The 15,358-nt window shown below is 41.7% G+C and overlaps 1 protein-coding gene across 1 annotated transcript in view; it reads right to left on the bottom strand.

Annotated features, from left to right (window-relative positions):
* Positions 1 to 401: 401 nt before the first annotated feature.
* The window catches only part of LOC143034571 (uncharacterized), a 214,454-nt gene continuing 199,497 nt past the window's right edge, over positions 402 to 15,358 (bottom strand). Inside the window, exons 7-12 of the mRNA XM_076200824.1 lie at positions 14,547 to 14,687; positions 8,692 to 8,844; positions 7,782 to 7,942; positions 3,042 to 3,275; positions 2,163 to 2,661; positions 402 to 1,849 (exon numbers count right to left, since the gene is read on the bottom strand). Of these exons, the coding sequence (XP_076056939.1) occupies positions 1,653 to 1,849; positions 2,163 to 2,661; positions 3,042 to 3,275; positions 7,782 to 7,942; positions 8,692 to 8,844; positions 14,547 to 14,687 (1,385 nt within the window). The 3' untranslated portion in view covers positions 402 to 1,652. The remainder of the gene's footprint in view (positions 1,850 to 2,162; positions 2,662 to 3,041; positions 3,276 to 7,781; positions 7,943 to 8,691; positions 8,845 to 14,546; positions 14,688 to 15,358) is intronic.

The following is a 15,358-nucleotide window of genomic DNA, read 5'->3' on the forward strand; positions in this document are numbered from 1 at the left end:
TCATACATTAGCTTAGCCTATCTGAGCTCATCACTGGTGCCAACAAAATCAATTGCAGGAGAGTACAGCAAGACAAATTCCTGTTGCTCTACCCTTCCGATGTGGAGAGCGGAGGGACCACCCTTGGCTGAATGGAATCACCTGGCTACAGCTAGAATATGAACGTATGTCATAAAATGCTGCGAAATGGATAACTGAGACTTGTCCAAGATACGATTTACCCCTTATCTGTAGAGATTTCTCTTAAATGAACAAAATCGTCTGACGGCAGCTAGTATAAATATCAGTCGCGAAACAAAGCGAGGATGAGAAGTTCGGGTGCCAGAGATGCCGATGGACTTAAAAAAAAAAAAAAAAAAAAAAAAAAAAAAAAAAATCTAAGACAGTTAGTTCTGTTACCTTCCAATATTGCAGCTGTGATCCAATTCTCCGTCATTAAAACCTAAACTATCGGTCATATTATCTATAAGCCAAGTCTAGAATATGGACATCACTCACAAACAACTAAGCCTAAAACTATAGTTCAATTAAGCATGTTAGACAACGCCATTATTAACCAGTAAGACTCAAGCTTTATTCACTGTTATCACCTTCTCCAACAAGGTACCCTGGTTTACTGATTCTGTGGGCGCCAATGCAGGTAAAGGGCGGACCCCAAGGGATCTTCAACCCCATTGAAACCCCAATTAGTTAAGGGGTCAACCCCATAAATTAATAAAATCGTCCTGAGTTAGCCACTACCGAATCTGTGACGTAAGCCGTTGTGTTCAGGACTTAGTCCTAACTATTCCCCGACGTCAACTCGCACGGCTCAGTAGTCTTAGCGTTTAGAACTTACGAGTGGTTATATCCATTTCCCACGAGAACTGTCAGCCGTGACCTCATCTAGTGTTAATAAGTTTTAGACAATCGCATAGCAATAAAGAAAAAAAAAACTAAATAAAAAAAAAACCCTGTAGCTATCACAAATAATTCCAGCCGATTTTTCAACACAAATATTGGTGCCTGGAGACTCCAATACTTGTGTTCGCGCGCGCGTGTACACATACATACATGTGTACACACACACACGCACGCACGCACACACACACACACACGTTCTGAAGCTAGGTATGATAAACTGCAGAATAAGAGACAGGGCCCCAACAAGCGTTGTTCCTTTCCTGCATATTACAATTAGGCACAATTACCTAAATGCATACACGCATACACGAAAGTCTGCTTTATAATCCCGTCGACCACTGACGTAAACATCTTTATCAGTAATGTTTTTACCCTATTTCATACCTAAAATACTGACTGCAAAGCATCAAAGCCTATCAACTCACAATGAAAGTGAAGCCTACGACATTAACCATACATACTAACATCAAAGCTCGATCTTTGTGGCAACAGGCGTTCTTGCGTCGTGTTAGCACAAGAACTCGGGATCCACGTTTTTTACTTCAAAATCCGAAATCCACGTCGCACTTTGACTCCACATCATGAAATCCAAGTTGGTCCTTGACTCTCGGCCATCGGAAATCCGGCAGCATCTGTGATTCGGCTTGCTCTCCGCCTCCCCCAACTTCCCCCAAACGTTCCACACCTACCAACACTTCCGCCCCCAGATTCCAGACCCCTGTGGAACCTCCGCTAGGCTCTACCCCTACTCAGCTGTGGTCAAAGCCGGGCTCGGTCCACGTGAACTCGAGATCGGAGTCGTAGTAAGAGAACCAGTACCACAGATTAAGGAGCCCGTACGAGGCAGGGAAGAGAATGCGCGCCCAAGTGTCAACTTTGGACACTGAATTGATGGAACCCTGGACGGTCGCCATCCGCTGACGTTCTCGCCGGTACTTGTCGTTGCCTGGGGAGTGGAGAGGAAGGTGGGAGAAGGATGCAGAGGGAATAGAGGGAGGGAAGGAGGGAAAACAGAAAAAAATAGTGTCCTTTCAAGGCGGTTTTATACAAAAATTACCAATATACCTTAAACAAATGAACACAACTACTATAGTACCTGAGAATATTGAAGTATATTACAATCATTCATATAACTGCACTTGACAAAATGTATTATCATTAGAGATAAGGTTTATTCTCTATGTGGTCTTGGTCAACGTCACGAACTAAAGAAGAAACGTAGAGGAACGTATGAAAGGAAGACTTTAGGACTACCGTACCCAAAATGCATTGGATGAATTGCCTCCAGCATCTCTCCTTCTTCTCCGTTTGCGTCTCTGCCGTGCGGAAGGTCGAGTAGTTCATGGAGGCGGTCGTGTGGTTCAGTAAAACAGAGTCACTGAATCCTCCTCTCAGATTTCCTTTTCTTCTCCCCCCTCCTCTTTCTTCTTCTTCCCCTTCTCCTCCTCCTCCTCTTTCGAGAGTGAATCCTCTTTCCCCTGACGTCCCTCCGGGTATGCGAGGTGCCGCGTGGTTCAAATCGGAATGTCCTTCTTGTACATGTTGGAGCTGTTGCACGTGGGAGATATGATGGTGAATGTGGAGGGGATGATGAGGAGACGGGGACTGCAGCTGGATGATGTCTTGCTGATGATGATCCAGCTGCTGGTGCTGCAAATCAGGTCCTGGCTGCGATGGAGGAGGAGGGGGTGGTGGAGGAGGTGTTGGCGTTTCTTGCGAATCTTGTTGGGAATGATGGCGTGGGTGGTGCGGTGATGTCTAGTGTCAACGACGGCAAATGAAAAAGTAACGTTAATAGGAAAGAACTTTGTGTTTATGAACATGGATATGTAGGAGTTCACGTTATATCTCAATTGCTTTCTCATTTTGTATCAAAAAGTAGAGCATAACCAAAGTAAATTTATTTAGGTCAATTCATTTTCCAGTTTAACTTTCAATCAAAACCAGTCATTCCTATTCTGTATCGAAAGTTGAAACATCGCCAAAACAATCTTATCACCGACCAATAACTTCCCTAAAATTCTAATTTCTAACTAAAAAACATTAATAAGATACACATTTTGTCCTTCGAAAATGCAACAGCTTTGTCCTTTCCTGCCGATGCAAATGAAAACCTCACTTAGGTTCCCTGGACTTACCGAGGTGAGGGTAGTGTAGATGGTGCCTGCTCCCACGCGACAGTTGTGGTGAAGGGCATTGATCACAACGACCTCCCGCCGAGGATCGTAGTTGTGAGGGCATGTCGCCAGAACACCTCTTCCGCCTTCGGAGGACGCCTCAGACCCGTCGCATCCGTCCTCTTCGTCTTCGTCCATCTGATGACCGACGTCCTCCCAGTCATCTTCCTCCACGAAGATCTCGCCAGAACCCACCTGAAGGTGAAGAAATAACAAATCGACTAAAACAACATTAATAGCCAAGTGGATCAATTAAAAATTTCAGATTAAACATAAACATGTATGAAACGAAATAATGGTGAAAATGCAGAAAATACAGATTCCGTATTCCCACAGAAATATATATATATATATATATATATATATATATATATATACACATATATATATATATATATATATTAATTCGAAGAGAACGAAGGTGTGAATTTGATAGATTTGATACTCTCATTAGAACGTCCCATACATAGAGAATGGGTAAAATTTGAAGATAGATCAACTACATGAAAATCGCACGTTACATAATTAAACTTGTAGTGATGATGACTCTCCAACCAGGAGAATATGTGTGAGCAGTTATACTTTCATAAAAAAAAAAAAAAAAAAAAAAAAAAAAAAATATATATCTATATATATATATATTTACATGCCAAAAGGTTTCCTCCCCCTTATAAGGGAAGTAGCCAGCTAAGGTTATGAACCCTCAATCCATCCCACTCCTATCAGTTATTTATTTGTTTCCCTTTTAAGAACACAAGAACATAAGAATGAAGGAGACTACAAGAGACTATAAGGCCTACACTAGGCAGTTCCATGTCCATTACCACTTATCATCTCCATCTAAAAAGTTATTTAACCTTCTATTAAAACAACCAATAGTCTCCGTGCTCACTGTATGGTTACTAAATCTATGCCATTCGTTAAACATTGTTGGTAAATCAGTTTATGCCTATTTCCCTCTTAGATCTAAATATGTCCAATTCAAATCCATTACCACAAGTCCTCTCCTGCTGCCTTAATAAGATGACCTTGTCTGTATCACCCCTGTTAAAGCCTCTGACCTACTTGAATACCTTTATTAGATCACTCCGCACTCTTCATCTTTCCAGAGATTGCAAGTGCTGCCTAAGGCTGTTTTCGTATTTTTTATCTTATCTCCTTGTGGTTGAAGGATTATCCCTAACTCCCGCCCAATGTCCTGGTCAGAAGATATACAGCGAGACACTGAACATCCACAACAGGGCCGCCATTTAATTTGCATGGTGACCCTCTCTCCTCGGCCCCTCATGCGAAAATAGAGAGAATGAGGAGAAATCCCTTTGGGCCGCGTCAATTCATAGCCCATTCACAATCATTCTCCGTCTGCATCTATCTCTTCCTTCTTCCATTCTCTGTTCAATAGACATTCCGTTTTTACTCACAGCCCCCTTTCACCCTATCCATTCATCTTATTTTTGGTCTTCCCCTCAAGTTCACACCATCCACCGTTGCCTTCGACACTCTTTTTACTTGTCTTCCTCGTTCATTCTCTCCATGTGCCCCAAACCACCCTAGTATTCTTTCATCTACTCTATCTACCAAATCCCTTTCTGCTCCCATTCTCCTTCTCACCTCTCCATTTCTCAATCTATTCATCTTCGCAACCCCGATCATACTTCTCAAACATTTCTTCTACTTCTCTCTCCTTCACCTCCTCCTATACTTTTCTCAGCTTCTCCTAATATTCTTTCTCCTTTTCCTTCTCATTTAATTTGTTAATTCTTTAGCATCTCACTACCTACCACCCTTGTCTTCCTACTCCTTCTCTCTTCTTCAAATCTCAACTTCCATTAAAAAGAATCTTCCCTAGAAACAATATCGTCCAGAACTCTCCCAACCCTTCCTTTCGATACCTCTACAGAGTTCATCCTTATCAATCACACCCCCACCCACCACCCTTTTACATGTATAATTAAAATTGGCCCTCTTTTTTAAACAATGTATTTGCTATCATCAACTCCGTTTCTAAATACATTCCCAACATCACTTCTCCATTAAGATTATTCCCTCCTACTTCAATTATTGGCTCATCCCCTGTTTTAGCAGTAATATCCTTAATACCACTGTAACAACATTCCTCTCAAAACTCTCTGAATTACTCTTTAGATATCCAAAATACTCCCCTCTCCTCTCCTTTCCTCTTTTCTCACAACCAGGATTATATGTTGCATTCTTCTCAAAAATCTCTGAATTACTCTTAAGATATCCAGAATGCTCTCCTCTCCTCTTTTCTCACAACCAGGTTCATATGCAATCACAAAAACACACATCTCCCATACCAGCTTCACCTTCACCTACATTAACTTTCAAGACATTTCCCTCCACTTCGTGCTCTTTCCCATCACACCATTCACCAGCAGAACCACTCACTCTCTCGTTCCTTCGTCCCTCCACCAATTCCAATACTTTCCCTCACCACATTCCCAAACTCGAAATCACCCCTTCCTTTCAACTTTGTTTCACTTAACGCTAACACATCCATCTTTCTTTTTGCACACAAACTGCAAAGTCTTTCCCTTTTATTCTCATCTGCACCACAACCACATGAGAATATAAGAATGAAGGAGACTGCAAGAGACCATAAGGCCTACACTAGGCAGTTCCGTATCCATCACCACCCATCATCCCCATCCATAAAGTTGTCTAATCGTTTCTTAAAACAACTGATATTTTCAGCGCTTACTACATGGTTACTAAGTTTATTCCATTCGTCGACCAGCCTATTAGTAAACCAATTCTTTCCTATTTCCTTTTTAAATCTAAATTTGTCCAGTTTATAACCATTAACGCACATTTAATGACCCATTTTTATAAAGTTCTGGTCTGAGTTCTCCTCTAAGACCCTATTATGCCTTGACTTCTCGTAGGATAAGGTTACTGAGAGCAGGAGCCCTAGTCCCATCACTCCATAGCACTTAATCATCTCTCTCGACACGTACATCATCCACCAACTATAGAGGATAGGAAGAGGTAGAGTCATAGAAATGGTACAGGGAGCAGCATAAAAGAGGGGCAGTTGTAGTAAAAATAGAAATAAAATGAAGAAACTCAAATTATACATACGCAAACATATACGCGCATTTACACGCATGGAAATCCATGCATGCGAGCGCTCGCATAGACACACTTACACACACACACACACACACACGTACACGACTCGGTGGCGCGATTGGTAGAGTCCCAGACTGTCAGTACGGCGGCGCCGGCGGTACCTGATTCGAATCCTGCCCAGGGCTGAAACTATTTCAGTATCGCTGCGCTTCGAGTCGTTACTCCAACTCTCGTGGGCGGGGAGTTGGGTGTGTGTGTGTGTGCGTGAAATGGTCATAGCATTACCCATAGATCGGTCATACGAGCTCTGAGCTCTCTTTCGGGAGGGAAATAGCTGTCGATCACGAGCCCAACACGTGATCCAAAGACCAAGGTGAGTCACACACACACACACACACACACACACACACACACACACACACACGACTCGACTGCCAACTCAGTGTGAGCACATTTTTTCTCTACGTGCGCTAGTTGTAAAACATGTGGGCACGCGCGCATGCGCACAGCTTAGAGGGAACGCTGGTTGGTACCCGTCATTGTCCCCCTATTTGAGTGAAAAACAAAGACACAATTTACAATAAAACAGCAAACAAGTACAGTTTCATATGCAGGGTGAGAGGTAAATAGAAAAATCTACCAGTTGAGCCAAACTCTTGAAATAAAAAGAATCGAAGATGGCTACAGAGAAAAATACAAGAAATAAGTTTCAACATTTGATAATACCTACACTTGTTAAAGGAGGTGATATTCATGTACACATATTGTACACGCATACACAAACACATCTGGATGTGTCCAGCCACATGTAATTTTTCCCATGTACACAATACGCATACTCATACACATATCAACACATATACACATACAAATATACATACACATACACACATATATACGCATTCACATACACATACAAATATACATATACATACACATGCACATACACATACGCATTCACGTACACATACACATACAAATACACGTGCACATACACACACATGCACACGAAGACACACACACACACACACACATACACACACACACACACACACACACGACTCGGTGGCGCAGTTGGTAGAGTGCTGGCATGGGAAGTATGGTGGTGCTCGCAGTACCCAGTTTGAATCCTGCCCAGGGATGAAATTATTTCGGTTTCACTGTGCTTCGGGTCGTTACTCTGACTCTCGTGGGCGGGGAGTTGGGTGTGTGTGTGTGTGTGTGTGTGTGTGAAAGGGCATAGCATTACCCATAGATCGATCATACGAGCTCTGAGCTCTCTTCCGGGAGGGAAATAGCTGTCGATCACGAGTCCAACACGTGATCCAAAGACCAAGGTGAATACACACACACATACATACACACACATACACACACACACATGTGCACACACGTACACACACACGTACAAGCGCGCACACGTACATACATACACACACATGCACACACACACACACACACATACACACACACACACTCGTACACACACTTAGTGCACACCCACGTACACGCGCGCACATATACATACACACACACACACACACATACACACACACGCGCACACACACATAAATCTACCATACTCCATCCCCCCGTAAGAATCCTCACCTTTGTGAAGAAGTGGACACCCGCAAACTGCAACAGCGTGGCGATGCAGTAACCGAAGCTGAGGAGGATGAACCAATCAAGAGCGGTCGCGTAATGCACCTTGGGGAGGTCGGTGCGGCTGTCCAGGCTAATGGTGGAGAGCGTCAGCACGGTGGTGATCCCTGCGGCCACAACAACAACAAGAAGAAAATAGTACTCGGAACCTGTAGGGTCCCGGACGTGCCGGTATCGGAATGTGTATATGTGTATTTACCTTGTTGTATTTACCTAGTTGTATCTAACGGGAAGGGGGAGCCACGCTCGTGGTGTCCCGTCTCCGTATCTCGCCGTGTCTAATTTGCTCTTAAATCCGTGTATGGTTTTTGCACACACTATTGTTTCGTCTAGTTTGTTCCATATATCCACCACTCTGTGGGGAAAGCTGTTCTTTTTCAAGACCCTTCTATAAATGTCCCTTTTGAGCTTCTTTTCATGTCCCCTTGTGTGTGTGTGTGTATGTGTGTGTGTGTGTGTGTGTGTGTTTGTGTGTGTGTGTTATTAAACATTTATGACGTCATCGGCAAACATGCACTTGTATTTGTTGATATCGACAACCTCTCGAACTCGCATATAGTCGTTTATCTTGTCGGCTATCTTGGAATGGATATATTTTGCAATAAAACACATAGATATAAAAATACAGTCAACTAGTGATTCTAGATATGCGGAAAAAACAACAAGAAATTGACCTGGGGACATAATTGACCGAGCAATTTCGTTTATTTAGACATCTGAAGATGTCTAAATAGACGAAAGCGCTCGGTCATCATTTTATTACTTTCACTGGTGGTTTTCCCGCATATATATATATATATATATATATATATATATATATATATATATATATATATATATATATATAATTCCTTACCTAGTCCGACTCGATCACTGGTGGCCTCTCTGTTGATCCAGAAGGAGACCCACGAGAGGACGACGATAAGGATGCAAGGCACGTACACCTGGATCAGAAAATAGCCCGTATGGCGCTGGAGCGTGAAGTTGACCTGAAGAACCGAGTACACACCTGACGGGAAGAAGATGACGTCAATAAACGTGATAATGTATGTAACTTCCTGATGTGTTACAGAGGTAGGCTGCTACTTCGCCTGCGTCCTCTAAAGCGGGCCCTACACGATCAATATTATTGCGCAATATTCCGTATTGCACAATGTTATTGACGGTGTAGGGATGGTATTGAAGAGGCATACGTCTTTGGCATGTCCATTTGTTGTCTTCAACATATTGTGTCATTCTTCAACACCATCCCTACACCGGTAATAATACTGTACAATCCGGAATATTGCGCAATAATATTGATCGTGTAGGGCCCGCTTTATGCGATTGGATTCGATGATCCCTTGGTAGAAGAATATTGTCGTTCAGCAAATTAGTCAATGTAGACCAAAGACCAATAGGGGACATAAACCCAGGTGTTTGATTGTGATGGTGTTTACTGGGGACAAACAGGAAGAGACCTGACAACTAAGATAAAGGAACATAAGAGTTCAGTGAAATATGGACAAGAGAACTAACTCCGCGGTATTTCAGCACATTGCCAATAAAGACCACCGCATAGATTGGGACGATGCCGAAATCATTTACAAGTTAAAATTTAGTTTCAGAAGGAAAATCATTGAATTTTCATTGATAAAATGTTTTCCTAATTATAATATATCAAATGGTCAATGGTCACTTAATTGCATTACCACATTAGCAGTTAACAAACTGCTGCTATCCATACAAACAGTGGGACAAAATCCAACAATGTCCGCGCAGCGTAGGCCACGTGACTTGAGTCCACCCCTTGAGACGCAAGGAATTGAGTCTGAGTTAAACGTCATGATGCTAATGACGTGACTGAACAACTCTGAGATACAAGATTTTAAATCACTTGAGGCTTGACCATATGAGCGTGTCAAAGTACTCGAACTTTTGGGAAGTCTATCCAAAATCCCATATCTTCCCGACGCACGCTAGGGCTATCTCTACTGCACACGTTCTAGGTGAAGCACAATTAAATAGAACGTTACAGGTGGCAAATTAGTCATACTAGTAGTTAAATACCTTTTCCTGGGAGACAATTCCTGTTCCATAGCAAGGTCTGGTTCAAACACGTCTGCTGGTTTTAAGCAAAATCGTTCACGGAGACGGTAAACACATTTGATTGGCTGTCAAATGTCACGTGACAAATCAAGAATGAAAACTGACTTTGACTCCTAAACCAACCCAGTTTCAAACAGTCCTGTAGAACCGATGGCCAGGAGGTCATTCTCACAGCATAAAGTGTGAGCAGTCGTTTTATCCTTTTGCGCAAGTTCTTAATATGCGTATACACAATCCCTTACGTCACAACAATATTTTCATTGGGCGTAACAATATGTATATACTGTATATATATATATATATATATATATATATATACATATATATATATATATATATATATATACATATATATTTGTATATATATATATATATATATATATATATATATACATATATATTTGTATATATATAGATATATATGAGTGGTAGGGTGGTGAGTTTAAACGCCAAGAATCCGTTGAAGTTTTATTTCTGACGTTTCGTCCAACTAGGACTTCTTCAGAGTGTCGGCTATCTCTGAAGAAGTCCTAGTTGGACGAAACGTCAGAAATAAAACTTCAACGGATTCTTGGCGTTTAAACTCACCACCCTACCACTCATTCTGTCTTCACACCTCAACATATATATATATATATATATATATATATATATATATATAGAGAGAGAGAGAGAGAGAGAGAGAGAGATAGAGAGAGAAAGAGAGTGAGAAAGAGAGAGTCAGCTGTCTTTTATGCCTTTGTAATGAACGAAACAGGAAAGAAGATGGGGAAGATACTGTCATCATTATGGACAATTATGGTGAAGGCATGACTGAACTGGACAGCAGTTATGATCGATAACATTCAGGATAAAAAGTGTGAAATGTGTTCGTTGAACTACAGCTGCTGACTTTTTGTTTATCTGTTTTGCGTCGTCAGAAGTTTCATGATATTTGAGTTTTTGTTTTACCCCGCCCACCAGCCAAAACAATACATAGACAAATAGGAAAATGAATAAATGAGTAAGAATATATATAGATAAACATGAAATGTATAAATATGCGTGGATTATATGAATAAATGTATAAACAAATAAATGGAAATATATAGATAAGTAACAAATAATCAAACAAATACAAAAGAAATAATCAAATAGATAATGATTACAAATAAATGCTCAACATAATTTGTAGATATCTTAGGCCTCTGTTTGATCAGAAATATAGAGTGGAATACCCATACTTTCAAAATAAATCTATGTATACATAGATACAAACACACACACATACACGTGTATATATATATATATATATATATATGTATATGTATATTATATATATATATATATATACATACATGTGTGTGTGTGTGTGTGTGTGTGTGTGTGTGTGTGTGTGTGTGTGTGTGTGTGTGTGTGTGTATTCACTTGATCTTTGGATCACGTGTTGGACTCGTGATCGACAGCTATTTCCCTCCTGGAAGAGAGCTCAGAGCTCGTAGGTCCGATCTATGGGTAATGCTATGACCTTGCACACACACACACACACAACTCCCCGCCCACGAGAGTTGGAGTAACACCCCTCAGCGCTGCGATACTGATATTATTTCAGCCCCGGGCGAGGGTCTGAAATGATATCAGTATCGCAGCGCTGAGGGGTGTTACTCCAACTCTCGTGGGCGGGGAGTTGGGTGTGTGTGTGTGTGCAAGGTCATAGCATTACCCATAGATCGGACCTACGAGCTCTGAGCTCTCTTCCAGGAGGGAAATAGCTGTCGATCACGAGTCCAACACGTGATGCAAAGACCAAGTGAATACACACACACACACACACATGTATGTATATATATATATATATATATATATATATATATATATATGTGTGTGTGTGTGTGTGTGTGTGTGTGTGTGTGTGTATGTGTGTGTGTGTACATGCATGCATGTATAAGATATGCAAAGGTCGTCAAATATGCATTTTAGAGATACCGGATATCTTCTGTCCAGCCTGTCCCTAGCGACCTCGTAAATGGGATTTAAGTTGACGCATCTATTTACGCTAGCATGATCACCTGCCCCAAGATTCTGGAAATAGCTTCACACCTTTTCCGGCCCCTTTAATCTTGATACCTGCATTCTGCCAATCCATCTCGTGTTGTTGGTATGCGCAGTGTCGGTGTTCGCAGTGTCTCAGTATCGCCAAGCTCATATCCCTCCTATGCAATACCCTCCGATATTCTTGTAGTCGTGTCGCCAACTTACTTGACTTTCCTACATAATGGGCCTCACAATCCTTGCATTTTACATCGTACACCACCCCCATCTGATTGGCTACACTTTCTACATCTTTCACCTTCGTCAAAGCCTCTTTCAGTGTATTCATCAGTTTGTGAGCAACTTCCACCCCGTGTTTTCTTAGCAGCCTCGCTGTTACTTCAGAAGCCCATTTCACATATGGTATCGTAATTCTCGACATGTTACGATTTCTATCGCCCACTCCGTTATTCTCCTGCGTCGTTGTCCATCTATTCACCACTGACCTAGGGTACCCATTATCTCTGAAGACCTTCTTAAGGTGGCTCTTCTCCTTCCTGATGTCCTCACTTGTGGAACACACTTTCTCCGCTCTTGACCACAATGCTTTAACCACGCTTCTTTTGTGTTCCATCGGGTGACAGCTGTCATAGTCTAGAAGCCTGTCCGTGTGAGTAGCCTTCCTGTGCACTCCCGTGCAGGAAGAAAATGGATGACTACCATTTCTTGACGTCACGGTTATATGTATACATATATATATATATATATATATATATATATATATATATATGTGTGTGTGTGTGTGTGTGTGTGTGTGTGTGTACACATATATAAAGATATCAAATACCGTCAGCCACTACCCACTACATACCTCTCCCGTCTCCCAGTCACAGCGAAGCCCGTCGATACGGTGGAGGACTTGGAAACCCCTCGACGGAAGTTCGGGCGAAGCCACGATCAATCAAGTCACGAAACTTCTGAAATAACGAGGACAGCGTACCTGCCGTCCTCGTTATTTTGGAAGTAGGGTGGGAATCTTCGAGTTAATCAGAAGAAATTGCGACTGATGAGGAAGGAGGAGGAGGAACTTTTAATTGGGTGTGAGAAACGTGGAACGCTGAGTCGTCCAAGTTGAAGGATGACATTTTTTTTTTTTTTTTTTATAACGACCTTCAACCTTAAATTCGATGAAGGGTGGCTTTGTCACCAATGAAACCACTCTCCTAACGAAGATCTGCATTTTGTGGAATATATATATATATATATATATATATATTCAATGACCCAAATTTTAGTGTTCTGGTTGGAAATCTCCTCCCAGACCCTATCCCTTGAATTCTCGTAAGATAGGTATGCAGAGCAGGATATCTATTTCCATCACTCCGCCCCATTTTTGTCGTCTCTATAGACTTCGCATGGGTATCATAGAGGCAGAATTCTTTCATCCTACTTAACGGGATAAAGGGATAATTATTAGTTATTTGTCAATTTATTATTATTTACTATTTATCTGTTTGTTTATTATTTAACTATACCTATGCATTTATTTATGTATTTTATTTGTTATTTATATTATTATAGTTTTTATTTATTTATTATTATTATTATTATTTTTTTTTTTGCATCCGACCTGGATATGGACCAAAAGGTCTCCTGTCGGTATGCTCAGCCTTTGTAATCCTTTGTAATCCTTTGAAAGAAAAGGAATATTTACAGAAGTGGTGAAGGACAGTTTCAAAGGAACAGTACAGAGGAAGGATACTCTTAATACAAAAAGTAGAATAGTTCCTCTAGGAGTAGATTCTACTCCAACATAAGCAAAATGATGCGTGACTCTAGTCCGTAGGGACTCCCCAAAACGGTCCCTCAGTCACTGCCAGCATGCTACTGAGCAGTTAGTTCTGCACGATAAGATGAAGTGGATTCGTGCAGACAGTAGAATAGAGACTTAAGGAGGGTAGCAGACCAGAGGGATAGTAGAATTTGTAAGTGACAAGCATTCATCTATTGCAGGGGTTCTCAGCCTTACTTGGCCCATTCACCCCTTTCACCATTTGTCAGAATGTCATCCCCCCCCCCTCCTTTCCAAGATTGTCTGTTTCAAAAGGTGCATTCTAAATAATATGCAAATATTACTAAAAACCCTTTTATTTTTTCCAAATTAGTATATATTTTTCCCAAATTAGTATAAATCCAGCCCAGGTGACAGGCCAGATAGGCCAAAACCTATAATTGCTTTCCTCACCCCGTAAGCTGACTGTGGTCACAAATCACCCCCCAGAAATCCCAAAATTCCCCCCCTGGGGGTGAATGTCACCCCTAATGAGAACCCCTGATCTATTGAGAAGAAACTAGTCTCCGACCATAAAAGAAATCTGAATGACTTGGTACGCAGGAATGTCACTAAATATTCTAAAACACTGTCAGCATAAGAATTATGCACCCAATACCCTGTATGGGAACTGGCCCAATTGATTGAGACTCTCGTCCCATCCCGATAATATTGTTTATCTGATTAAGATCATGTAGAGTTTGCCATCAGAAACCTTTGAAATAGGTCACCGGGTCACAGGAGCTATAGTCCTGATTCAGGAAACCCCCAGAGCTACTTGCCTTGGCCCGTCCTCCATTTGACCGAATAATTCTTCGACTGCATGTCCAGTAGGTCAAACTGGTTGAGGGCGAGGTCTGGCTGGAAGCTGACCGGGTTCACTGGTTCCCACATATACTTGACGTCCTTCTCCGTGTACGCATCTGCAGGAGAGGAAAAAACAACGAGGTTATCAGTATTCGTCAAGGAAAAGGTGGTTCTCCTGAAGGGCAGGACTGGAAAACTTAGGAGTATCCTGATGGATAACTGATAAATCAGGACGAAAACACACGAAAATGTTCACACACGCACGCACACACACACACACACGCACACGCACACACACACTGTGTGTATAACTAGAGAGTTTTATATTCTGTGATGCCAAAGGTCGTACTTGTGTTCAGCTAATCTTGTGTTTATCTAATCTCTCGGCGAGAGGTCACGGAGAATGAAAAAGAGATTAGCTGAAGACAAGAACGACCTGCGGGATCACAGAACATCAAACTCCCTAGTCATACACACAGAAACACACGGACATTTACCAAAATGGGAAGAGGCAACGACCTCTCCGAACGGGCCTAGGGAAGAGAATGAGAAGACTGGTGGAGGCGGCATACATCACACTGGGAGAGGTTAAGAACTAAAGAGACGGCTTCGTCAACCTCTCATTAGCTACTGCCAAGCTGGTCTTGGAAGGAGGAACGGACCAATCAGCGTGCTCCGTTCTAAGACGTCCAGGGGATGATCCGCAATAAGATTATATATACTGTTAATCAACGTTGTCTATCACTCTGAAGGTGATTTGTAGTCGAAACGTCAGTAATATAGTGTT

Source organism: Oratosquilla oratoria, chromosome 17 (genome assembly GCF_046742065.1).
Source record: "Oratosquilla oratoria isolate Oo_2021 chromosome 17, ASM4674206v1, whole genome shotgun sequence".
NCBI lineage: Eukaryota > Metazoa > Arthropoda > Malacostraca > Stomatopoda > Squillidae > Oratosquilla > Oratosquilla oratoria.